The sequence below is a fragment of the Rana temporaria genome, chromosome 2, assembly GCF_905171775.1.
Source record: "Rana temporaria chromosome 2, aRanTem1.1, whole genome shotgun sequence".
Taxonomy (NCBI): Eukaryota; Metazoa; Chordata; class Amphibia; order Anura; family Ranidae; genus Rana; species Rana temporaria.
Window position 1 is genome coordinate 118,809,810 of NC_053490.1, and position 26,691 is coordinate 118,836,500.

A 26,691-nucleotide genomic window follows, 5' to 3' on the forward strand; every position below is an offset into this window, starting at 1 on the left:
CGCGCTGCGGCAAACAGTGGGTGTGGCCAAACTGCTCTTGCTGACATCATGACTCCCCCTCAGTGATGCCAAACCTGCCCCCAGACAGCGGCCCGCATCTCCCGAATGGCAACAGATTTTTGTGTGACTACCTCAGTTACTTGGTAATAGCCCAGTATAAATAATGTGTCCGGGTTTCAGGCAGACTGAAACCCGTACACAAGATCCCAAACCCGAACTGTCCGGGTGATTCCTGGACAGGTGGCAACCCTAGTAAGGGGCCCCAAAATTCCTGATGGCGGCCCTGGGCATACCTCCCAACATGCACAGATTCTGCTGGACTTTCCCGCACAGACAGCTTCTTCCCGCAGTCCCGCTAAAGGGTTAATTTTCCCGCACTGCAAGAGGAGGCAGCACGGAAGCAGGAGGAACCGGAGCGGTGTGTGGAGGACTGTGGCTGCTGAAGGGAAGAAAGCCGACAGCCGGGCTAATGACAGTCTGTGGCCCCGGCTGTCGGCACAGGTGAGAGGCACCCCCCCCGCTCAACAACTGCAAAACCCCCTCAGGAGGAACCCCACTCAACAACATTAATGCGCCCCCCCCGCTCAACAACTTCAATTCGCCCCCCGCTCAACAACTTTAATGCGCACCCCCCCGCTCAACAACTATGATCCCCCCCCTCGCTCAACATCTTCGACCCCCCCCCCCAATTCTCGGCTCCAGGGGGCCCCTTCAACACTCAAGCCCAGGGTCCCCCACCACCCTAAGTCCTGCCCTGCCTGTCTATCATTGAACCGTTTTTTGTATTTTTTTTTTTTTTTTTCCGGACTGGGTAGTGAAAGGTTTCTTCTGTGTTTCATAGGTCGCAAGAAATAGTTCTTCCAACTTTTTGCCCAACACCATCCTGTTTTAAGGAAAGGGTATTTCATAGCCTGGATGTGAGAAGATGTCTCAAGGTCACAAAATATTTCAGAAGATCAAATTCTCTCGTGTTGGTCTCAGGGCCACATAAAGGATACGGTGCCTCTAAAAACACCAAGGGGATATGGCTGCGAATGGCCATCAATAAAGCTTATAAATACCAAAACGGTGCTGCGCTGCCAATCATATAAATGTGTAAATTATAAAATTTCACCTGCAAAAAAAAAGTGCAAAATTACAATGTGCAAAAATACAATATCAGTGCAAAATAGGGTTAACATTACACCTCCACCAGATTGTTGTTGGTGCCAATCAAATAAATAGAACGGTGCTGCGCTAATGATACATAAAATTGTATCAATTCAATTCTATATAAAATAATAAATGTGAAAGTCCAAAGTGATAAAGTCTTCAGTTCCTTCCAAATTGCAGACTTCACCAAACAGTGCACAACAAATTGAACGTGCTGGTGCTCTCCTCCCACCTTGATATCCTAGCTGCTCACCTTAAAATCTGCCCCCTGTTTTACATCTGCCCCTTGTTTTACCAGAAGGTCAGATAAAGATCTCCCTCTGGGGGGGTAATCAATGAATCAGCCTGGCATGGAGCTCCTAATCCTTCAGTTTTTCACCTTCTCTCTCTCTCTCTCTCTTTACTGGCTTAACCAGTCTCAGACTGCCCCTCAGGTGACTCCGGTGACTCCGGGAACAACATAAGAAGAAAAAAAAAAAAAAAAAACACCAAATCTAGTGCTCTCTGTTTGCCAAAGGTTTATTTATCCAAGTAGGAACAACATACAATATACTCACAAAAGAAACACTTCAGCAGTGTGGGCTAAGGATGCAATGAACAGCATGATACTCGCGGGATAACATCACCACTGCGGCGACTCCACCTATACGCGTTACATCAAATGGGCATGACTTCATCAGTAAGGGGTGGAGACAGGAAGTCTCACTGATGTTTATGTACACTCCCTTTCTATCCAGGCTAATTTTTACAGAGTAGGCTGAGTTTAACCGCCTAACGTCGATCTACTTCGGCAGAGTGGCACGGCTGGGCATAAGCACATACAGGTACGTCCACAGCCCAGCCGTGGGTTGCGTGTGCCGCTGGCAGCACGCTCGCGACCCGGTCCTGAGCACCGCGCCCATGGGACCCGTGGACCCGATCGCCACCGGTGTCCCACGATCGGGTCACGGAGCTGAAGAACGGGGAGAGGTAAGTGTAAACAAACCTTTCCATGTTCTTCCTAGTGAGAGTGTCACTGATCGTCTGTTCCCTGTGATAGGGAACGAAGATCAGTGACATCACACGCCAAGTCACGCCCCCACACAGTAAGAATCGCTCACTAGGGCACACTTAACCCCTTCAGCGCCCCCTACAGGTTAACCCCTTCACTGCCAGTGTAATTTTCACAGTAATCAGGGCATTTTTATAGCACTGATCGCTGTACAAATGACTGGTCCCAAAATGGTGTCAAAAGTGTCCACCATAACGTCGCAGTCACGATAAAAATCGCTGATCGCCGCCATTACTAGTAAAAAAAAATAATAATATATATTTATTTATTAAAAATGCCATAAAACTATCCCCTGTTTTGTAGACGCTATGGGCCAGATTCGCAGAAGAGATACGATGGCGTATATCCTGATACACCGTCGTATCTCTGTGATCCGCCCGTCCTAATCATAGAATCAGTTACGCATAGATAGCTCTAAGATCCGACAGGTGTAATTGACTTACACCGTCGGATCTTAGGATGCAATTCTAGGCCGGCCGCTAGGTGGCGATTCCATTGCGGTCGGCGTAGAATATGCAAATGACTAGTTACGGCCATCCACGAAGATACGCGCGTTCGTCGCAATCTCGTACGTCGTCGCTAGTCGTTTTTACCCGTCGCAAAGTTACACCTGCTTTAACATGGCTTATCTTTAGATCAGCCATGTTAAAGTATGGCCGTCGTTCCCGCGTCGAATTTCGATTTTTTTTTTTTGCGTAAGACGTCCGGGAATACGAAACGCCGTAACGCACGTCGCCGTTGCAAAAAAAACTTTGGGGCGCCGTAATTTCGCGCAAAGCACGTCGGGAAATTTTAACACGGAGCATGCGCAGAACGTTCGGTGCGGGAACACGCCTAATTTAAATGGTGCCCGCCCCATTTGAATTAGGCGGGCTTGCGCCGAGCGCATTTACGTTACACCGCCGCAAGTTTACAGGTAAGAGCTTTGTGAATCGGGCACTTACGCTGTAAACCTGCGACGGTGTAACGTAAATGGGATACGTTATGCCGCCGAGGAGTAACGTAATTGTACCTGAATCTGGCCCTATAACTTTTGCGCAAACCAATCAATAAACGCTTATTGCAAAAAAAAAATTTACCAAAAAATATGTAGAAGAATACGTATTGGCCTAAACTAAGGGAAAAAAGTTTTTTATATATTTTTGGGGGGATATTTATTAAAGCAAAGTAAAGTAAAAAATATTGAATTTGTTTCAGAATTGTCGCTCTATTTTTGTTTATAGTGCAAAAAATAAAAACTGCAGAGGTGATCAAATCCCACCAAAAGAAATTTCTATTTGTGGGGAAAAAAGGACGCCAATTTTGTTTGGGAGCCACGTCGCACGACCGCGCAATTGTCAGTTAAAGCGACGCAGTGGCGAATCGCAAAAAGTGCTCTGGTCTTTGGGCAGCAATATGGACCGGGGGTTAAGTGGTTAAAGAAACATTGTAAGAAATACTGTTACCGGTGAGTCTAAGGTTTTCCATGTGCTTTTTTAAGCGGAAACAAAACACAATGCATGGTGTGCACTGGCCCTTAGAAATTCTTATGTCTCTAGCTGCTGTACAAGCAAGTTATTGTTTTGTTTGACAAGTGTCCGTTTTACAGTGTAATCCTTTAGTGGAAAATACCACTTCATTGTGTTTGCACTTTTTTTTTTTTTTTTTAGCATCTCAACTTTCTTTCCTTTTACTTCAAGGGAAATATGCCAACCAATGATGCTCAGATTAAACAGCACTTATCTAGTGGGAGAGGCCTCTTTAATAGTGATATTGTGGCACAGTACCAAAGCCAGTGTTTGGAGAGCTTGAGTGAGCAGAAGATGAAGAGCAAGAAGTCTGGGTCCGCTCCTTGTGAGCTTGGTAAGTTTTTTTATTTATTAGTTTGATAGATAATTTAGGGCACACGTTTGCTGCCATTAGATTCAGTAGCAAGTCAAATTTCGTTTCCTTTCAGCTTCTTTGGAGTTGCTTTCACTTGCTGAGTTGTTTCAGTTTATAATTTCCTTGCTCAAGGAGCTGCTTCTCAGTTTCTTTTCCATTCATATTGACTTGTGAGGGGGAATAAAATGTGTGTGTGTGTGTGTGTGTGTATGTGTGTGTGTGTGTGTGTGTGTGTGTGTGTGTGTGTATATATATATATATATATGTATATATACGTGTGTGTGTGTGTGTGTGTGTGTATATATATATATATATATATATATATATATATATATATATATATATATATATATATATATATATATATAGTGTGTGTGATAAATATACACACCCTCACCCTTTTACATAAGTCTAATGATTTATCAGTAAACAGTACATCATCCATTCAGTTTTTTTTAACCAATTTATCTTATTTAAACTTGAGCTCCAGGCACATTAATTTTCAAAGTTTTAGAGGTATTGGTGAGCATCTACTGCTGCTGTTTACTAAGTAAATATCTGATTACTTCAAAAAGCTTAAATGACTCCTTTCAGTTTCAGCCCCCTGCCAAACATCAGTGCTGCGTGTATAATGCACACCAGTGCTGGTTTCTTTTGTCTGCCCTTGTTTACACCTGGTTAGTCGCAAAACGTATGGACACTCATCACAGGCTGCATTTGTGAATAGCCAGCTGCGGGTGAAGAAGGTAAACGGCAGAGGTACTTCCAAGCCTATGAGAGCGATGGTGCAAAGAGTTTGCCTCTAAGGCCGCGTACACCCGGTCGGACAAATCCGATGAGAATGGTCCGACGGGCCATTTCCATCGGTTCACCGCTGAAGTGGTCTGATGTGCGTACATACCATCATTCCAAAAAACGATCGGGTCAGAACGCGGTGACGTCAAACACACGACGTGCTGAATAAAACGAAGTTCAATGCTTCCAAGCATGCGTCGACTTGATTCTGAGCATGCGCGGGTTTTGAACCGATGCTTTCTGTACTAAACATCGCTTTGGACCGATCGGGCCATCGGGTTGATTTTAAAGCATGTTTTAAAATTTTCGACCGAAGGACAACAGACCGATGGGCTATACACACGGTCGGTTTGGACCGATGAAACTGAACCTCGGTCCATTCTCATCGGATTTGTCCGACCGTGTGTACGCGGCCTTAGTTTTATGATAAAAGGAAAAGTTTCCATAGACTAAAATCAGGCATTCTATGGCTGAGAAATAACATCTAAATAAATCCATATTCAAAATAAATTAGCAATGGTCTGTCCTCCATTCCTTTTTTGCCACAGCAAAACTGAAATATCACGATGAAAATATGGGCATTGGTAGTTCCTGGCTTTCATGCTCATCCTATGACTTCATTACTTACCGGGTCACTCACTTGAAACAAGCATGCAAGCAGTGAGATCAGAAGTTGGGAATTGCATCGTTGGCATGGGGCAGTAATTAAATGGGTAAAGCTTTGGAGAATCATGAAAGTTGGAGAACTACCGACATCTAAAAATGTTGGCAAACAGAGCCTTCATATTCTCATGCACCTGATGTATTGCAGAGCTTCAAGAGACAATTTGACATTTAAAAGCTCGGATGCACAACAGCCAAAGCACAATTCTACAATTTATTTTTCATTTCTACAAAAAAAAAAAGTTAGAATAAATTTAACGGTACATTAATTTAGACCGGTATTCCCACGAAGATGTTGGTCTCCTCAGCATGTGACCAATCATCTGTCTTTTGCCTTTTTTGTCCAGCCTTCAATTCCCAGACTTTTCATAAATCTTCTTCTTCTTGGGATACAGATAGCTTTCCGGCCTTCTTCTTTCCCCTTATAAAAATAGCGGCGCTATACCGTCGGATTTGCCGCGGGATTCGGCCGCTAGCGGTCCGGTATTAACCACCGCTAGTGACCGATAACGGGTTAATACCGCCCACAATGCGCCTCTGCAGAGGCGCATTGTGGGCGGTATTACCGCGGTTTCCCATTGTTTTAAATGGGAAGGAGCGGTATACATACTGCTCCTCTCACCGCTCCAAAGATGCTGCTGGCAGGAGATTTTTTTTCTCTCCCGCCAGCGCATCGCCTCAGTGTGAAAGCCCTCCGACTTTCACATTGAAGTTGCTGGGCAGGAGTTTTTCAGGCGGTATAGCGCTGTACCGCCTGAAAAACTCATCAGTGTGAAAGGGGTCTAAAGCGGAGTTCCACCCAAAAGTGGAAATCCCGCTCATCTGATCCCCCCCCCCTCTGGTGCCACAATTGCCACCTTTTGGGGGGGGGGGAAAGGGGGGGGATACCTGTGAAAGACCCACTTCCAGGAGCCACTTCGACGTCACGGCTGGGGCTCCCTCCTCCTCCTCCTGTCACCGGGCCAGTAGGAGAGAGGAGCAGGACGGGTAAGTGTCCTAATATTAAAAGCCAGTAGCTGCAGTATGTGTAACTGCTGGTTTATAATTTATTTATTTTTGTTGGGGGGGGGGGCGGATCTCTGCTTTTAACGTTGCTTGTAGTTAGGGAATCGCCACAAAGGAAAACGTGTAGGACACCACCACTGACCGTCCTTTTAAAAAATACTACTTGTGTGTTTGTCGTGCTAATGACCTTGCTTCAGTACTTTGTCACTCTACAGAAAAATATACATTTCTGATTACACTCTGCCTTTCTTAATCAGCATGCTTGTCCTGAATCAATAACCTAGGTGATCAGTTTTTACAAGGTCTTCTACTGTAATTTTTTTTAGTACAGGTTCCCTTTAATTAACTAGACACTGCAAAACGTTCCATACTTTGGCTTGCAGCATAATGCTGACCTGGTAGCAGTGCCAATAGATAACAATTAATGGCAAATGTAGTGAATGAAATGTCCAACCTGACATGATTAGCCTGAGCAAACATTTATCTTTTGTGGTATGTCAAAATAGTTTTTCTCTTTTCCATCAAACCTTAACGTGTAATTTCAAGTTTACAACTCAAAATATAAAAAAGATCAATCATACTTATCTCAATTGTGTATGTACTTTAATACTATTGTATTGTATCCTTGAATATTTCTAAATTGCATATTTTTACCTTTTTGTTTTCTTATCAAAAAAACATTTGTGTTTAGTGTTAAAAAAACAAAAAAAAAAAACTTTGTGAACTAAAGTAGTGTTTTAAAGTGGTTAAAAAACCTTTATGCATGGTCTTCCTATATGTTAGAAGGTTTCCAATATCTGCAAATATCCAAACACATACCTGAGTCCTCTCTTTTTCCAGCACTGTGCCTAGCTGCAGTAGTTCTGCTCTCTCTTTGTCTCACAGAAGCCTCTGAGAGCAACGGGATTGATTGGCTCCTGCTGTTGTCAGTCAAATCCTGGAAGGAGAGACTGGTGGGCATGGCCATGTTGTGCTGCTGTGTGTATGTGTGTGTGTGTGTGTGTGTGTGTGTGTGTGTGTGTGTGTCTATGGATGCTCACAGCCCAGCTCAAGAGTGCATTCATATAGGTAGGTACCCTGTCAGCACACGATTTACTAAAGGGGCACTTGGAAGGAGGAGTAGAAAGTGTTGGGGGACTCCAGAAGAGGAGGAAAGGGGCCACTCTGTGAAATACCATTACACAGCGCAAATAAGTAAAACTTATAAGTGATTAGTAATGAAAAATATATAAAAAATATATTGCTGGTAGAAAACGTGGTTAAAAGCATGCTTTACAGAGCAACTCCAAATGTAATTGATACATTGATCTGATAGTCGTACCACCAAACAAAGGAGCCTCAGCCTGAGGGCTTTCACACTGAGACGATGCGCTGGCGGGAGAGAAAAAATTCTCCTGCAAGCAGCATCTTTGGAGCAGTGAGAGAAGCGGTGTGTATACCGCTCCTTCACTGCTCCTTCCCATTGAAAACAATGGGACACCACGGTAATACCGCTGGCAATGCGCCTCTACAGAGTATTAACCCTTTTTCGGCCGCTAGCAGGGGTTAATACCGCACCGGTATCGTCAATTCTGACGATATAGTACTGCCACCGCACGTCCTGCCCCAGTGTAAAAGGGGCCTTAAAGTGGAGGTCCACCTACGTGTGTGTGTGTGTGTGTGTGTGTGTGTGTGTGTTTTTTTAAAGCCAGCAGCTACAAATACTGCAGCTGCTGACGTTTTAAAAAAATTGACACTTACCTGTCCAGTGCACCCGCGATGTCAGCAGACGAGGCTGAGCAGTCGCTCGGCTGCTTCCGCCGTCATCCTCTGTGAGGGAATCGGGAAGTGAAGCCTTGCAGCTTCACTGCCCAATTCCCTACTGCGCATGTGCGAGGATCGCGGCGCACCGTCACTGGTCAGAACCCGGAAGTGGTGCAAATACCTGTCTCAGACAGGTATCTGCACCCCCTCCTCCCTGAAAGGTGCCAAATGTGACACCGGAGGGGGAAGGGATCCAAAAAGCGGAGGTTCACTTTTTGTGCGAACCTCCGCTTCTTTTAATGAGCAAGGCACAATGTAAATGCCAGGGTAAAAAAAAGAAGCCCTCAGCAGGCAGGCATTGTCCTCTCACATAGTTTAAATTCAAAAGTTTTTTTTGGTAGTTTTGGAGTATAGTTTTTCAGTACTACTAATACTTTATCAAACCAATCGCCGGTTTTGCGGGTATACTGTATATCATTACTTTGCCAAAAATTTACATTTATAAATGGTAAACTAATTTTTATATATATATATATATATATATATATATATATATATATATATATATATATATATATATATATATATATATATATATATATATATATATATATATATATATAATTATACCTGTGTGTGTGTGTGTATATATATATTAATTCTTTGTAGAAGATATGTTTCTAGCAAATATGCCAACTCAAACATGGTATATATTTGCTAAGTCCTACAAGAACTGTTGAAATTCAGTAAGGATTTGTAAGCAGTTTGAGATCACTATTCAATTCATCTAATGAATGTATACTGAATTCCTTTCCTACAGAAAAAATGAATACCTCCAAAGTCCTTACCTAAAGACCCTCTGCATTCCTATTGCTACTTTCCTGTCCTGTCCCTGCTTTGTACTTTAATACCCTGTTTCCCCAAAAATAAGACCTACCCTGAAAATAAGACCTAGTGCTATTTTCCAGGAAGGCTGCAATATAAGCCCTACCCCGAAAATAAGCCCTAGTTAAAAATGCTTGTAAAATCCTATGATCCACTATATTACAGTAGTTTATAATGTACAATGTGTGTGTTTCTGTAATGTAATTGTGGGGAAGAGAGTTGCGGCGGGTAACGGAAGTGCAGAGCGGCGCTATAACAAATGTATTTGGCACAATTATATTCCAGAAACACACATTGTACATTATATAATACTGTAATAGAGTGGATTATAGGATTGTACAAGCATTTTAACTCAGTTCACACTGGGGATTCCTGACAGGCAGGGAGGGAGAGGGGGAGAGAAGACAGCACATTACATGGTAAGACCTACCCTGAAAATAAGCCCTACTGTGTCTTTTGTTGGCATAATTAATATAAGACCCAGGCTTATTTTCGGGGAAACACGGTAAAAAGATCTTTACAGTGGTATTCTGGAAGTTAGTGTAGCGCACCCCATGTAGAAGCCGCAAATTTTCACAGGCTCCAAGAGTCAAACAGTCCAGTGCTTGTTTGTTGTATTTTTTCTAAGGAGATAAAACTTGGATAGGGATTAGAGGAGATATATAATATAATATAATATAATATATATTATATATATATATTATATATATATATATATATATATATATATATATATATATATATATATATACAGGGCTTTTTTTCAGGGGGAACTTGGGGGAACTCAGTTCCACCACCTTTGGCTCAGACCCTTTGGTGCCTGCTCACCACAATCACTTGTAAACACAGAAGTCTGGTTTCTGTGTTTACAAGTGACAGCTTTGTAACCCCCTAAACTCTGCACTCTGTATGTAATGCAATTCTGGTATTTAATGCCCCTTTAAGACCCTTCTACTGTTTGTGAAATCTGAACGGGTCGTGGTTGAGTTCCTGCACCTATTTTCTGAGAAAAAAAGCTCTGTATATATCACACTCCCCTGCTTCCTCCAGCTACCTCATTGGCACACTTGACAAAATTGATCCTGACACAGCACTTGGTCAGATCTAGAAGCAACGGCCGGTTATAGGCAGAGACCCCGGGCCCCTTTTTTAAATGTGTAGCAAAGTCCGTGTCCAGTTTACATTCCTGTGGGTACTGATCCCAACACCTCCTCTTCAGGCACTGCCAGCCCACCTGGCTGCAGCTGCCCTTTCACTAGCCCTCCTGGCTACTCTTCTCAGTCCTCCCAGACTGACATCACAGTCCTCCCAGACTGTACACTCACCAGCCCACCCGGCTATTTTCTCCTGGAGAACTCCTGGATGTACTGACTCTCTCCCGCTGTCCTTATGCCTGCTCCCATGCATTCAGGACAGGATGTCTTCATGTCTTGTAAGAGGATCCCTCCAGCACCCGATCTCCAGGCCCGGGTCACACTCAAGGGCCACTGACAGCCTCATCAGCACTCCATCTTCCACCCAACTTTCCTTTGCTGGCATGACCCCAGAGTGTTTAAGAAGTGCCAGCCCACCTGCCTGGGATTGGCTGGGGCCCTCCTCAATACTCTAAGCAGATTCTCCTAGACTCCACCCTCTACTTCAGGAAGCTTTGCCATGGTTCAAGAAAGCAGGGGGAGTTACAAGAGGTGCTGCTTTAATGAGTCATTCAGCCTCCCTGAGTCGCTCATCTCTGACCCCGATCGAACCCAGGCTTGGCTGCCAGCTTGTTTGGCTGTACTTCTACTGTGGATCACAGGAGTGGAGTTTGTTTTGCCCACCTGTGACCCATTTTCAGCAGACAGCATGCTGAAGCACAAAGCCGGTCCAGGCAGGGACAGTATCGCGACTCACTGGAGTGCTAGGCTGTGGAGGGGGCAGGAGCAGCTGGATTAGGCTCTCGGCAGCTCGCTAAGAGGCTGAGCCAGGTACCGGTCCAGGGTTGTGGGCGGATCCTGACCATATTGTTGTGATCTTTCAGAAAATGGGTCACAGGAGTGCAGAATGAATGCTCTCCTGCTTAGTGTGGTCAATTTTCAATAGGAAAGCTGAGGGACTGGCGGGAACACCAGGGATTTCACACAAAGGAAGCAATACAAAGAGAACAGGAATCCTAGTTTTTCATACAAAAAAAGTACAGCAGGCACATATCAGAAATATGAAATGTTGGGCTTACATATTCTTTAATGTGAGTGGTTTGAGTGTCTGGGTTAACCTTTTAAGCAATTGACAGAATCAGACTGATTAGTACTCCACAGCCATACCATCCACATTTTTGCATGCATTACATCATACATTTTAAAACATGCTAAATATTAAATTACAAATCTTGTTCTAGCTTTAGAGAGCCAAACCTAAAGCATTTATTTACGCTAAAGCATGTTTAGGATCTGCTGCCCAGCTTTTGTGTCACTATGTGACCAATATTAATTTTATAAATAAATGGCGATGTATGGCTTTTCAGTTATTCTTCCGGAACAAGCATGCTGTAAATGTATGACCAAGAACAAGTTTGAAGATAAGTAGTTCTGCCAGAGATTCAAACAGCATTGAAGTTACAGAATCAGAATTACTGGCAGGGAAACATAAGCAGGAGGAGCTTCTAGTCCTCTGTTGCTAGTAAAAGTAAAAAAACAGCCTTTGGAATACAGAGTAAAAATAAATAATACCAACAAACTGTTTTAAATCATTTTACAAATCTGTATTTGAAATCAAATCTTTATTTATTTTTTGGCAATAACATGGTGTGGGCAGATTTCTGCCAGTCAAAGGCTGTGTCACATCCCTCCAGCCCATGTATTAGAATACTAAGGAGGTGAAGCCTCCTCTAATCTACATGTAATATCTCACCCCCATTGTGTTTAGCTGGGGAGTGGGCTGCCATTTTACCACTGTGTATACGTCCACATGTGTGACTCTATAGTCACATGGGCTGCTCAGATGTAATATGCTCATCATAGAGACTCACTGAAAACTGAGCATGTGCAGAGTTGCCACCACAGCTGCAAAATCCCTAGTTGAATTGGGGACATAAACAGAATGGGGAGATGGAGAGCTAGAAAACAGAGCTGTGCATAACCTTTAGAAAGAAATATAATTATGAACATATGCATTGGTCAGTGCAATAAATTAAAACAAAGTCCATCTTCAATGAAGAAAAATGAGTCGGCATAACATCCAATATTGCACAATCCTGTGTAAAAGAAGGATGAAGAATCTAAAGCCAAGATAGTGGGAAAACCATAAGGTATCGCACTCCCAAGTTCATATATGCACAAGATTCCTGGTCTCCTGTGCTGCTGAAACCATATGTGACCAACCCCCCAAAGACAGATGTCTGCTTACCAGATACTTTGGACCTATAAGAAGGTCTATATCGCTTGTGGCTGATTACCCTGCCAGGGCCTCTCAAGCTGCTAACCGATGGCTCTACAGATGCTCTCTCCCACCTCTCCCTTCCAAACGTCCATAAAAGTGTCTTACTCGAAAAATCAATAAAAGATGCTCCACATTGTAAAAAATCCAATGATTTTATTGGGTGATGGTTTAAAAAGAGCGAATATCTCCCTTGTATACAGAGATAAATACCGGCTGGTACAAAAAAAAAACGCCCGTACTTCCGGGACTTCGTAGGTCGCGAGGACGTCGTCACGTAATCCGACCAAACTAGTTTTGTCAAAGATTGACGTCGTCCATAGGGAGATGGAGAGCAGCAGGATTAACCAGGGTTTTTGCAGGATACAGAAAATGTTGTAGTGACTGAGTATGAACAGCATGTAATACAGCATTTATTGATGTTTTTTTTATGATGTGGGTTTAGTGTCGCTTTGAAATGTATGTATTGTAAAACTTTTTGGTTTAGATAAAAAAAAAGGGGGGGGGGCACCTATTTTTGGATTATTTTATTATTTCTGCATCCCACTGAGAATTTATTTGGTCACTTCCTGTCTTGTAGACACAATAGGAAGTAAAAGGAAATCTCTTGAAAGTGAGATGAACCTCTCCCCCTAGACAGTTGCTACCACACCAGGTGTCGCTATTGGATGAATAACGCTCACCTCCACATTTTGGATTTCCCATCACTTTTACTAATCGGCAGGATAAATAGAGAAGAATCTGCCTAGCTTGAACAGGAATACAAATTTAACATGCATGGTAACCATTCCCTACTCTATCCAAAATGATCTGAAATGAAAAGTCTCAACTATACATATAGGTAGATTCAGGTAGTTAGGCCGACTTATCAGTAGATAAGTCGACCTAACTCAGAATCTACGCCGACTTATGTTTAAGCGTATGCTCAAACAGAGATACGCTTAAACATATCTAAGATACGACGGCTTGCGCCGTCCTATCTTAGATTTTAATATTTCTGCTGGCCGCTAGGTGGCGCTTCCATTGCGGTCGGCGTAGAATATGTAAATGAGTTTGTACGCCGATTCACAAACGTACGCCCGGATGCCGCAGTCGATTTACGCCGTTTCCGTAAGGCATTAGCAGGCCTAAAGTTATTCCACCTATTGGGTGGAATAACAATGTTAAAGTATGGCCGCCGTTCCCGCCGCGAGATTCAAATTGTTTACGTCGTTTGCGTAAGTCATCCGCGAATCGGGATTTACGTCGTTTACGTCCACGTCAAAATCAATAGGCCCGTGCGGCGTACGTAGCCACAATGCACACTGGGAAATGTAGGCGCCCGGCGCATGCGCAGTGTAGGAAAAAATGTAAAAAACGTGAGGTCAAGCCTCATTAACTTTAAACAAGCCCCCCCCCAACACATTTGAATTAGGCGCCCTTACGCCCGCCGATTTAGGCTACGCCGTCGTAACTTAGCAGGCAAGTACATTGTGAATCATGTACTTGCCTAGCTAACTTACGGCGGCGTAGCTTTAATTCCTTAAGCTACGCCGCCGCAAAGTTGCGCCATTCTACCTGAATCTACCTAATGCTCTTTAAACCAATCTCTTGCTTTTCCACTAGACTAGAAAATCGGAGTGAATACAACCTTATCATGGAACTGAATTTAAAAATAAATAAAATATTTACATAGGATTCATACATTTAAACATGAGAGGGTGGTTATACAAGATTCGGATGTTCTGTTCCTGGCAAAATGCATGCATTTCCATTTTCAAACATTCCAAACATTTCATCACAGTATAATTTTTCTTTGAAAATGTACAATTCACGCAAGTATCAGTAAGGTGTGGAATGCATTATTTTTCACATGAAGTAGTAGTCTATTTCTTGTGAATTGTTATTATAATATCTTTTCAAATGGCTCGGTTTTATATTCTTCTCAATAGACACCCCACTCAAAATCCGTGATGGCAGCATTTTAGGAAACTATAATCCACGTTGTAATCTTTGTGATTTAAATTTTACACTTAAAATATTGCAAAAATAAAATGTATACATTAAAATCAAGCTGGTCTGTGAATTGAAAGAGATTTAGATTGTTAAGAGCAGGATAATGAAAATGCCATGTGTTAGGCTGGCCATACATGGAGAGAATTTCTTTCCTGCAACCACAGTTTGTGTTGATGCCAGAATCCCTCCTGCCAGGCCATTGTCTTCTCTTGGCAAGAGAATCCGGCAGGCTGGTTGTACCCACGTTGATCAATCAATTTGGTACATTCAGCCTGCCTATTAGGCAGGCCATAAATGATTTTGATTTTCTTTCTTGAAACCCCATCAACACAGTCAGTGGAGCTATTGTGTTCTCCCGGTGAGGGGCATCCCTGCCAGGAGAACACACTGATTGTTAGCGGCTATAGCTGCTGGAAATAATTGCATTAAAAAAAATCCAACATGCTGGTGGCACCCAAGTCGATCGATCGACTTGGGTACAATCAGCCTGCCCATAGATGTTTTGAATCTTGACCGGTCCCTGCTGATCTGGCCAAGATTCGAACCACCTATGGTCGGCTTTAGGCTTTACTGAATTAATCCTTCCTTCTGTATAACATAATGCAATTCTGGGGAGCAACTGAAATCGATCAATGGACTAGTAGTGCTATCCGGCATTGCCTGCAGCTATGTTTAATCCACTGCACTCGCAAGTGCATCCTGCTTTATAACTGAAAAAGAGAGAGTACATCCTAAAGCCTGTGCTGTATAAAAATCCTCTTTCTGAATCACCAACCATATTCAAACTCTTAAGAACGCTGTGAATATGCTTGGTGGCTGACAAACTGCTTGGTACTGGTCTTTGTATTACATCAGTATGTGAGAGGCAGCAATGATCCTGCAGTGTATGTTCCAGCACCCCAAGCAGGCGTGCTTCGGGATCATCAGGTTACCAATAAAAAGGGAGAATGGTGGACTGTGCAGCAAAAAAACAAATAAACTGAAGCTTCAAGCAGGTAGGCTGTTTTTTTGTTTTATCTAATGGCTTAATTTGTATTTGCATTGTTTCAATTTTGTATTGTACCTTCTTGGAAAGGAACACGTGTCACGTGTCCCAGGAGGTTGCCTAGAGGGAGGGACCGCCTAAGGCGAGAGGAGTCGCCACCTAGACGGCCCGTATGGGGGAAGTAGGAAGTGGGACAGGAAGTACCACTGCTACCGAAGCCCCCCCCCCAAAAAAAAATTCGGTGGCATGTAAAGGGGTGAAGAGTGCTTTAAAGCGGAATTTCCACTTTTGGGTGGAACTCCTCTTTAACCGATTTGTCCTGCATTAGTGGCAGTGGTACCATCAGTGTTAATCAACACTGTTTTGCTGCAGCATGAAGGGGTTTATAAACACTGACACTAATGCCACTATTGCAGCACAAAGGGGTTAATTAATTGCCACCGGTCACTATTGGGTCAGTGACCCAGTGGCAGTGCATTAACCCCGCCCCCCCCCCCCCCCCATGCTGCATATTACAAATAGCAGTTCAAATCCTTTAAACCCCCCCCCCGAAAGACTAAAGTGGTTGTAAAGACTAAGGCTGGCTTCACATACAGTATGTGCGAATTGGATTGGATGTGTTTCCCCGCATTGAATTTGTATGACATGCGAGTGTGACTGGCTCTCAATCGAGCTGGTTAACACAGGTCCAGGGCGGCCACAGAGCGGATTGCAAAAGAGTCATGTGCGTGTTTGGGTTAGGTTCAGGTGGGGATTCGGACCTGAACGGACACGCATCGAACCCCAGGCACGAACCCATGGCCACACGTATGTGAACCTGGCCTGAAGGTTTTTTTTTCCTTCATGCATCTATGTATGATGGTTAAAAAACCTTCTGTGTATTGCTCCTCCCCACCCAATCTCAATACAGTGATCTGCATGAGAGCAGTAGCTCTCCTGGGCCTCTCCTCATTGGCTGAGACACAACACTGCTGTCAATCACAGTGAGGAGGGAGTGGGGGACGGGGCCGAGCCACGGCTCGGTGTGTCTTGTGGACAAACAGCGATTTGGGAGCGTGCACACACGCCTGTAGGGCGCTGGGCAGGCTAGACACCATGTTTTGCCGCACCAGGTGGCATTAATCCTAGTAATGCCACTGTAAGTGCCCACTGTGGTTTAGGGGTCAATTAATACTAGATCTGGACATTCTCTACCTCTGGGGCTCAGATCTATCCTTGGTCCTGATTTGTAAATTCTAAGTGAAGCAGGGTACCTTGTTCCATCCCCCCATAAAGGAGATATCTACAGTGTTTTCTCAAAAAAAAAAATTCCTAAAACCATTTAAACTGAAAAAAGATTGTGTTAACTGTGACTCTAATTGCATAATTTGAACCTGAAGAATTTTACGAAGACTACTCTTCACATGCAGCTATGAATCTGTAATTGGGTCAGAGCCTGTTCACATCAGGTGCATGGAGCTGTGTTAATCTGCCCAGTTCACAGCATAACGCTGCATTGAGATATGCTTTTTTAAACGCCATGACGGCCTGTATACCAAGTCTTTGGAAAAACTGAACTCTCCCCCAGTTGTTTGCCAGGGTGAACGACAATATACAACGGATCAAACTACTTACTTCTGCTATAAAAGATAAAGTTGCAGCTCATATGGCCAGATGGTACTACTGGGAAAAGTTCTGGCTATCTACTGAATACTTACAGCACTAAAACCCTTGCCCGATCTCTTAGTTGTCGTTTTCTGGAGCATGTCCAAGGGTGTATGAAGCCTTAGGGGGGGGGGGGCACGTGTAATTGTCACCCCTGTCTTTACAGTCAAAGTTATATATTGAATGAAGGCTGAAGGAACGTTGTTAGACTTTTTATATCGCATGTGTCAAACACAAGATTGGCAGGCCGAATCTGGTCCTTTAGGCGATTTCTGATGGCCCTGGCACCTCTCCTGCAGTTGCAGCACCCCTTTGTCTCCAGCCCCACCTTCTCTGTCAGCAGCAGATAGGAGGGCAGAACTCCATCTCTAGATCCTGCGCTTCACCATGCAGCCGCAGAGCAGCTTGTCTCTGCCCTCCCTTTCCTTGTCTCAGCAATCGGTAGCAAAGAGGACAGAACTCCCCCCTACAGATCCTGCACCTCACTGTACAGATGCAGAACCACCTTGTCTCCGCTTCACAAATCTCAGCATTTGGCAGACTCCAGCAGCTGACTTTAGTCCTCCTGCACTTTCTGCCTCCCAGCTCTGCCCCCAGAAGCACAAGGTAAGAAGGGGTACACTGTGATGTAAGGGGGGACAACTAGTCTAAGGGTCCTCTCACATGGGCGGTCCGCCTGGCGAACTTCACTTTGCCTAGCGGGGGATCGATCTGCTGATCAGGTGGATGAGATGTCCGTCTCCCCTCACTGTGCTGAGATGGACCTGTCAGAGTCCTGCTCTCCTCTATGGGGAGATCTGATGAAAAGGACCTCCTGTCCATTTTCATCTGATTCCATCCGATCCTCCAGACGGATGAAAATAGGGTCACTATTCGTCTGGATTTCAGACAGGATTGGATAGCAGTGGGTGTCAGTGGACATGTCACCGCTGACATCTGCCGCTCCATAGGATTGAATGGAGCATCCGATCAGGTCTGCCTGAAAAACTGACAGGAGAACCTGATCGGAAAGCCTGTGTGAAAGGGGCCTTACAGGTACAAGAGGCCATTTGAGGGCAACCTTAACCACTTGACGACCACTCACAGTAAATATACGGTTTTATGGCAGCAGCTAACTGCCATAACCCCGGTGTCATAATTTACTGAGAGCGATTCTTTACAAGATAAAAGTGGTCCCATCGGACTTTTATAGGCGGCGAGAGAGGTGACCCAGCCGCCGGTAAACCCGGAAACAATCTGGTGCGGCCGATGGCTAGGCAGGAAGTTGAGTGAGGACAGGATGGCCCCCCACTCGGCTCTATGATCTTGGAGGGCCGGAGTGACCTTCGACGCCACTTCTGGTTCTTGGCCAGAAAGACAGGGTTTTTATTTATTTTTTCCTACAGTCAAAATTTAATTTATTTATTAAAATCATTTTTAAATGTCACCTATGGAGATTATTAAGAGTCAGTTTGTTGCTTTGTCACGCTTAAAAATTGCACCCGCTCGTGACATGTTGGGTATCAATTTACTGGGTGTAATTTACTGGGTCTTTCACAATATTAAAAAAAAATGGGCTAACTTTACTGTTGCCTTAGGCCCCTTTCACACGGGCGGATCATTACTGATCCGCCCCTTGAACCTCCGCTTGCTCAGCGGGGATCGCTCCGTTGATCCCCGCTGAGCCGGCGGATGACAGGGCGGTCCCCACACTGTGCAGGGACCGCCCTGTCTTTTCTCTGCTTTCCCCTATGGGGGTTAGGATGAACACAGACCATCTGTCCGTGTTCCCCCGATCCGATTCGCCAGACGGATGGAAAAGTAGGTTTTTCCCCTTCGTCACTTTTTGGCGGATCGGAGCGGGTCAGATGTCAGCGGGCATGTCACCGCTGACGTCCGCGACTCCATAGAGGAGCACGGATCGCCCATTCAGGTCCGTCAAAAAAACTGTCAGGCAGACCTGAACAGGCCGCCCGAGTGAAAGAGCTCTTATTTTTTTAATTCAAAAAAGTGTTATTTTTTTCCCCAAATAATTTGCTTGTAAGACCGCTGCGCAAATACGGTGTGACATATTAGTGTTGCAACAACAGACATTTTATTCTATAGGGCGTTTAAAAAAAAAAATATATATATATATATATATATATATATATATATATATATATATATATATATATATATATATATATGTTTGGGGGTTCTAAAAAAAACGCCAAGTCCGAAAAATAGGCTCGGTGAACTAGTTAAAGGTAAATGAGAGATCTGGAGTCTTTTTAAACCCAGATCTGTCAATAAAGAGGACCTGTCATGCTTATTTCTCTTACAAAGAATGCTCACTTTTTTTTGATGACATTTATTCTTATTACAAGCAATGTTTATATTCCTTGTAATAGGAATAAAAGTGATCAAAAAAATAAAGGGACAGTGTAAAAATAAAGTTGAACAAAACATTTTTTAAGTGCCCCCATCGCTCCGTGCTAGCATGCAGAAGCGAACGCATTCATAAGTCGCGCCAGCAGATGTCAAGAGGTGTTCAAACCACATGTGAGGTATCGCTGCGATTTGTTAGCGTGAGAACAATAATTCTAGCGCTAGACCTCCTCCAACTCTAAACAGGTAACCTGTAAAAAGTGTCGCCTATGGAGATTTTTAAATACCTTCGTTTTTGGCCATTCCATGAGCGTACGCAATTTAAAAGCATGACGTGTTGGGTATCTATTTACACTTTCATTTAAAAAAGTTTATTTTTGTCCAAATTGTATCTGAAAGACCGCTGCGCAAATACAGCGTGACACAAATGTTTGACATTTTATTCTCAAGGTCTCTGCTAAATATATATATATATATATATATATATATATATATATATATATATATATATATATATATTAGTATGAGGTTCTACATAATTTTTTGCTGGAAAAATTAATATTTAAACTTGTAAACAATTTCTTGTTAAGAAAACAAACTTGTAAACAAAAAGTTCCGTAAAAGGCCTGGTCGGCAAGGTGATAATTCTGATGTGTCCTGCGATGAAATGGAGTTTGACACCCCCTGCTTTATATATTCAGTAGAAACCCTTACCATTGACAAAACTTTTAAAGCTTTAAGTAGAAGTGTACAGAGTGTGGATAAGGGATGTATAGTGAGCATGAAATGTATAAGAAGAGCTGATGAGGGAAGATCTGGGTGACTGGACCCAGCCAACACAGCGCGAGACTTTGACCTTCACATTGGGTGACAGCGCCGCATGTAATACCAGCCTTCACCGGCAGAGGTCTCCAGCTCAGAGACGAGTCCTGTCGTTCATTCAGTCTTCCGGGGCACGTCACAGGAGGCGGGGTAATGCGTGCCATGGAAACCGCGAGGTGACCCACCGGATGCCCGAGGGAGCTGACAGGGTAAGTGTCCGGTCACCGGACTGGCTGACTTACACCGGGGTAGTGATAGAGAGGGATTTCCGGGCTGGTGTAATTAAACAAGTGAGTCTGAGCTGTGTCCTGTACCGGCACTACTACATATGGAGGAGACTCTCATACACCCCGGTGTTCTGTCATCAGGAGCAATCCATGTCCTCCTGTGTGTATTCTATTGGCTGTATAGACACAATGGGGTTCATTTACTAAAGCTGGAGAGTGCAGCTCTGCCTAGGAGCCAATCAGCTTCCAGGTTTTATTGCCAAAGCTTAGCTGAACAAGCTGAAGTTAGAAGCTGATTGGCTCCCATGCACAGCTGTACCAGATTGTGTGTGTGCTCCAGTTTTAGTAAATCTCCCCCAACGTGTTGTCTTGTATAGAATGACAGAACTATGTGATCACTGACAGTGCTATCTGTCATGGTGATCCAGTGGCTTCATTGTCACCTCCTGACTCCATACCTGTGCTATGTCTGGGGCTCTCTGCCAACCAATGAGATGCAGGGTGCCTGAAATGTGGCCCTCGGAAGCACTAAAGGGCCACACATAATATTGTGTAATGCAGACATTCCAGAGGAGCTGATGGGACCCTGCACACGTATTACAGGTGTTGCTGGATGTGAAAAACCTGCTGCAGGAGACTGTGTCTGTAACATGAAACCGCTAGAGATCACTGCACCCCTTACCACTCCAACTACTGGGCCACACAGGAAGATCCAAGGGGCCACAGGTTGGGCACAAGGGCTCACATGCTTTCGGCGATCCGTCATATCCAGTAAATGTTGCAAACTTTATAATAAAGTAGTGAAGTTTTTTTTTTTTTTTTTAAGCAGAGCTCCACCCAAAAGTGGAAGCTCTGCTTGTTTGCCTCCCCCCACCCCCCTCTGCCACATTTGGCACCTTTCAGGGGGAACAGGTACCTGATTATGACAGGTACCCATCCCCACTTCTGGATGATCTTGTGCGGCGTGGTCCACTGGAAGTTCAGCCCCGCTCCTCCTAACCCCCCTGCCGGGAGATTCACAAAGCGCTTCACGCATTCGCAGTAGGGAACCGGCTGTCAAACCGCAAGGTTTCACTGCTGGTTTCCCTTCCAAGAAATGGTGGCAGGAGCACCCAAGAGCTGATTGAAAAATCGGCTAAGGTGCCAACATTGTGGGATCCCTGGACAAGGTAAGTGTCCGAAGATTAAAAGTCAGCCGTTCCAGTATTTGTAGCTGCTGACTTATAATTTTTAGATTGGGTGGTTGGAGCTCTGCTTTAAGTTTGCCTATAAGGCTTGCCTGTAGGTACAGTGAATATCTCCTAAACTTTTGGTATTTAACCCCTTCCATACAGGGCATTTTCACCCCCTTCCTGCCCAGACCAATTTTTAGTTTTCAGCGCTGTTGCACTTTGAATGACAATTGCGTGGTTATGCAACACTGTACCCAAACTAAATCTTTGTTCCCCCCCCCCCCCCCCCCCCACAAATAGAGCTTTCGTTTGGTGGTATTTGATCATCTCTGCGGTTTTTATTTTTTGCGCTATAAACAAAAGAGCGACAATTTAAAAAAAAAAACACTTTTTTTACTTTTTTATTTAATACATATCACTTTTTTTTTTTTTTTTTTTTTTAAACATTTTTTTCCCTCAGTTTAGGCCGATACGTATTCTTCTACATATTTTTGGTAAAAAAAATCGCAATAATCGTATATTGATTGGTTTGCGCAAAAGTTATAACGTCTACAAAATAGGTGATAGATTTATGGCATTTTTATTTTATTAATATTTTTGCTAGTATTGGCGGCGATTTGCGTGTGTTTTTTTTTTTTTTTTTTTTTTTTTTACTGTGACCGTGACATTGCGGCGGACACTTTTGACACGTTTTTGGGACCATTCACACTTATACAGCGATTAATGCTATAAATATGCATTGATTACTGTGTAAATGTGACTGGCAGGGAAGGGGTTAACCACTAGGGGGCGTTGAAGGGGTTAATGTGTTTCCCTAAGGTGTGTTCTAACTGTAGGGGGAGGGGACTCTCAAGGGTAGGAGACCCATGTGTGTTCCTCTGTACTGGGAACACACATTGGTCTCCTCACCGCTGACAGGAGATGGATCTGTGTGTTTACACACACAGATCCACACTCCTGCCGTGATTACCGACAATCGTAGGCACCCGGCTGCAATCGTGGCCGTCGGGCGCCAGATCACGAGCGCCCTAGATCGCCGGGAACACAGGACGTCATATGACGTCCACCCGGATTGACGAGGGGTTCCTGCCGCCGTCATTTCCCTATGGCGCGGTATGGAAGTGGTTAAGAGATATTCACACTGCATGTAGCTGGTATTGTCACCGGCACATGCACTCGGAAGGTCCCGCGTGTGCAGGAGTGACATAATCGTGGCCAGAGCCTGCGAACCCGAAACCCAAAAGGAAAACTGGGGGAAGATGTAAGCCCTGTCAGCGGTGACAGCACGCCGCTGGAGGACTTTATATTCGGGTAAGTATTTTGTAATGTGCTCACATTGCCTTTCAGGGGATCCTCCCCCTTTTTACTTTTTTTAATGCGATTTACTACCGCTTTTAACCACTTAAAGCTGAGTTCCACCCAAAAGTGGAACTTGCGCTTATCTGATTCCCCCCCCCCCCCCCAGTGCCACATCTGGCACCTTTCGGGGGGAGCGTGTTACTGTTTTTTACAGGTACACTATTCCCACTTCCAGGAGACCGGGCCGCGTCGATGTACGTCAGCAGCTCGGTCCCCCTCCTCCCTCCCCTTCTGCCGGGCCAGTGAGTTTTGCACATGCACAGTAGGGACCCGGCCTTGAAGCCTAAAAGTCTAAACTGCCAGGTGCCCTCACCAGTAATGGCGGCGGCAGCATCATCCGACCAGCCGATGTAAACATCGCTGGACTCCAGGACAGGTAAGTGTCCTAATGTTAAAAGTCAGCAGCTACAGTATGTTTAACTGCAGACTTTTGAGGGGGAGGGGTGGGTTAGGTTGGGTTGGCTCCAGCTCTTAGCCTCTCGCTGAGAGGTGGAACCAGCTGTCAGTCAGGCAGCATGGTGGATCCAGACAATATTGTCAGGATCCTTCCAGAGCCTGCAGTGGCACTGCTCCATCAGCTCATTGCAGACTATTGCTGCCCGCAAACTCTGGGTCACAGGAAAGTGACCGACGAGATGTTCAGTGAGGGGAAAAAAGTATTTGATCCTCTGCTGATTTTGTACGTTTGCCCACTGACAAAGAAATGATTGGTCTATAATTTTAATGAAAGGTTTATTGTAATGGTGAGAGACAGAATAATTAAAATATCCAGAAAAACGCATTTAAAAAGTTATAAATTGATTTGTATTTTAATGAGTGAAATAAGTATTTGACCCCTTCGCAAAACATGACTTAGTACTCGGTGGTCAGACATTTCTTGTAGTTGGCCGCCATAAACGTCTGACACACATTTTGTCCCACTCCTCTTTGGAGATCCTCCCCAAGTCATTAAGGTTTCGAGGCTGACGTTTTCTGACTTGAACCTTCAGCTCCCTCCACATATTTTCTATGGGATTAAAGTCTGGAGACTGGCTAGGCCACTCCGGGACCTTAATGTGCTTCTTCTTGAGCCACTCCTTTGTGGCCTTGGCCATGTGTTTTGTGTCATTGTCATGCTGGAAGACCCATTTTCAATGCCCCGGCTGAGGGTGAAGTTGTCCTGTCCAATTTAGCAGAAAACACCCCCAAAGCATAATGTTTCCACCTCCATGTTTGACGTTTTGGGATGGTGTTCTTGGGGTCATAGGCAACATTCCTCCTCCTCCAAACATGATGAGTTGATGCCAAAGAGCTAAATTTTGGTCTCATCCGACTACAAAACTTTCACCCAGTTCTCTTCTGAATCATTCAGATGTTAATTAGCAAATTTCAAACGGCCTGTACATGTGCCTTCTTGCGCGGGGACCTTGCGGGTGCTGCAAGATTTCGGTCCTTCACGGTGTGGTGTTACCAATTGTTTTTTTGGTGACTATGGTCCCAGCTGCCTTGAGATCATTGACAAGATTCTCCCGTGTAGTTCTGGGCCGATTCCTCATCGTTCTCATGATCATTGAAACTCCACGATGTGAGATCTTACATGGAGCCCCAGACTGAGGGAGAGTGACAGTTCTTTTGTGTTTCTTCCATTTGCGAAATAATTTTACTAACTGTTGTGACCCTCTCACCAAGCTGCTTGCTGATGGTCTTGTAGCCCATTCCAGCCTTGTGTAGGTCTACAATCGTCTCCCTGACATCCTTGGACAGCTCTTTGGTCTTGGCCATGGTGGAGAGATTGGAATCTGATTGCTTCTGTGGACAGCTGTCTTTTATACAGGTAACAAGCTGAGATTAGGAGCACTCCCTTTAAGGCCGGGTTCACACTTGTCCGACAAACGCTCCGACATTGGGAGCTCATGACGTGTGAAATTCAATGTTTCCCTATGAGAGCCGTAGGTCCGACTCTGAAAACGCTCCCTGTACTACTTTGGTCCGACATTGATCCTACTTCAGCCCATTGAATATCATTGAAGTCGGACCAAAGTAGGAGCCTTGTCCTTACCATCCAACTTTTGACATCCGACATGTCATTACAGCAGCAGTAAAAGGAATTTATCTCACTCTGGGATTGCTTTGATTGGTCAAAGGACAAGTCAGACTATTACATAGTCGAATCAAAGTAGTTGTACTGCTGTCGTGTAGTATAGTGTGAACCCAGCCTTAGGGCCCTTTCACACAGGGGGGATCAGTAATGATCCGCCTTCGTGTGTCCGTCAGCTCAGCGGGGATCCTCCGTAAAATCCCCGCTGAGCCGTCGGCTAACAGGGCGGTCCCCGCACATTGTGCAGGGACCGCCCTGTCTTTTCTCCGCTCTCCCTTATGGGGGGATCGGATGAACATGGACCGTGTGTCCGCGTTAATCCGATCCGCAGACGGAAGACAAAATATGATTTTCTTCCGTCCACAAAATCGGAGCTTTGCGGAGGCGGGTGATTACGGGTGTCAGATGATGTTCATCCGCTGACACCCGCAATCACATAGGGACCAATGTATGTCCCGTTTTCATCCGAAAACGGATGGATGAAAATGCCGACATACGGTCCGCATATGTGAAAGGGGCCATAAGAGAGTGCTCCTAATCTCGGCTCGTTACCTGTATAGAAAACACCTGGGAGCCAGAAATCTTGCCGATTGATAGGGGATCAAATACTTATTCAGCTCATTAAAACGCAAATCAATTTATAACTTTTTTTGAAATGTGGTTTTCTGGATATTTTTGTTTATTCTGTCTCTCACTGGAAAAATAAACTTACCATTAAATTATAGACTGATCATTTCTTTGTCAGTGGGCAAATGTACAAAATGGGCAAAATACTGTTTTCCCTCCCTGTATTTCCAAAAATGCTTTGGTCATACTTCCCTTTTTTATAATATATAAAACATATTTTGTTTGTGCACAGTTGTATTTGTATACACATCTCTTTTAAAGCGGAGTTTCACCCTAAAAAACATCTATGAACCATCCCATCCAGCATACCAGCGTCAGCTACAGTATGGTCTTCTTTTTTTTTTTTTTTTTTTTTTCGCTGTATTTACCGTTTAATCCTTTAGTTTTGTTTCAGACTCCGGCGGGGAAATAGGCGTTCCTATGAAGAGGGGAACATGATTGACGTCCGGCTATGGCGTGTCACGCGTTCCGAAAATAGCCGGAGTAGGACTCTGCTCTTCACGGCGCTATACGGCGCCTGCGCACAGACTAGGAGCTGACTGCGCAGGCGCCGTATATATCCGAGTCCTATTTCGGCTATTTTCGGAACGCGTGACGCGCCATAGCCGGACATCAATCATGTTCCCCTCTTCATAGGAACGCCTATTTCCCCGCCGGAGTCTGAAACGAAACTAAAGGATTAAACGGTAAATACAGCAAAAAAAAAACATACTATAGCTGACGCTAGTATGCTGTATGGCAGGGATATGAAATTAGCGGACCTCCAGCTGTTGCAAAACTACAAGTCCCATCATGCCTCTGCCTCTGGGTGTCATGCTTGTGTCCGTCAGAGTCTTGCTATGCCTCCTGGGAAGTGTAGTTCTGCA

The 26,691-nt window shown here is 44.4% G+C and overlaps 1 protein-coding gene across 2 annotated transcripts in view; it reads left to right on the plus strand.

Moving 5' to 3' along the window:
- The window catches only part of SLC11A2 (solute carrier family 11 member 2), a 140,980-nt gene that overhangs the window by 18,209 nt on the left and 96,080 nt on the right, over nt 1–26,691 (plus strand). For both annotated transcript variants that reach the window (XM_040340851.1, XM_040340852.1), the window contains exon 2: nt 3,883–4,045. In XM_040340851.1, the coding sequence (XP_040196785.1) occupies nt 3,889–4,045 (157 nt within the window). In that variant the 5' untranslated portion in view covers nt 3,883–3,888. The remainder of the gene's footprint in view (nt 1–3,882; nt 4,046–26,691) is intronic.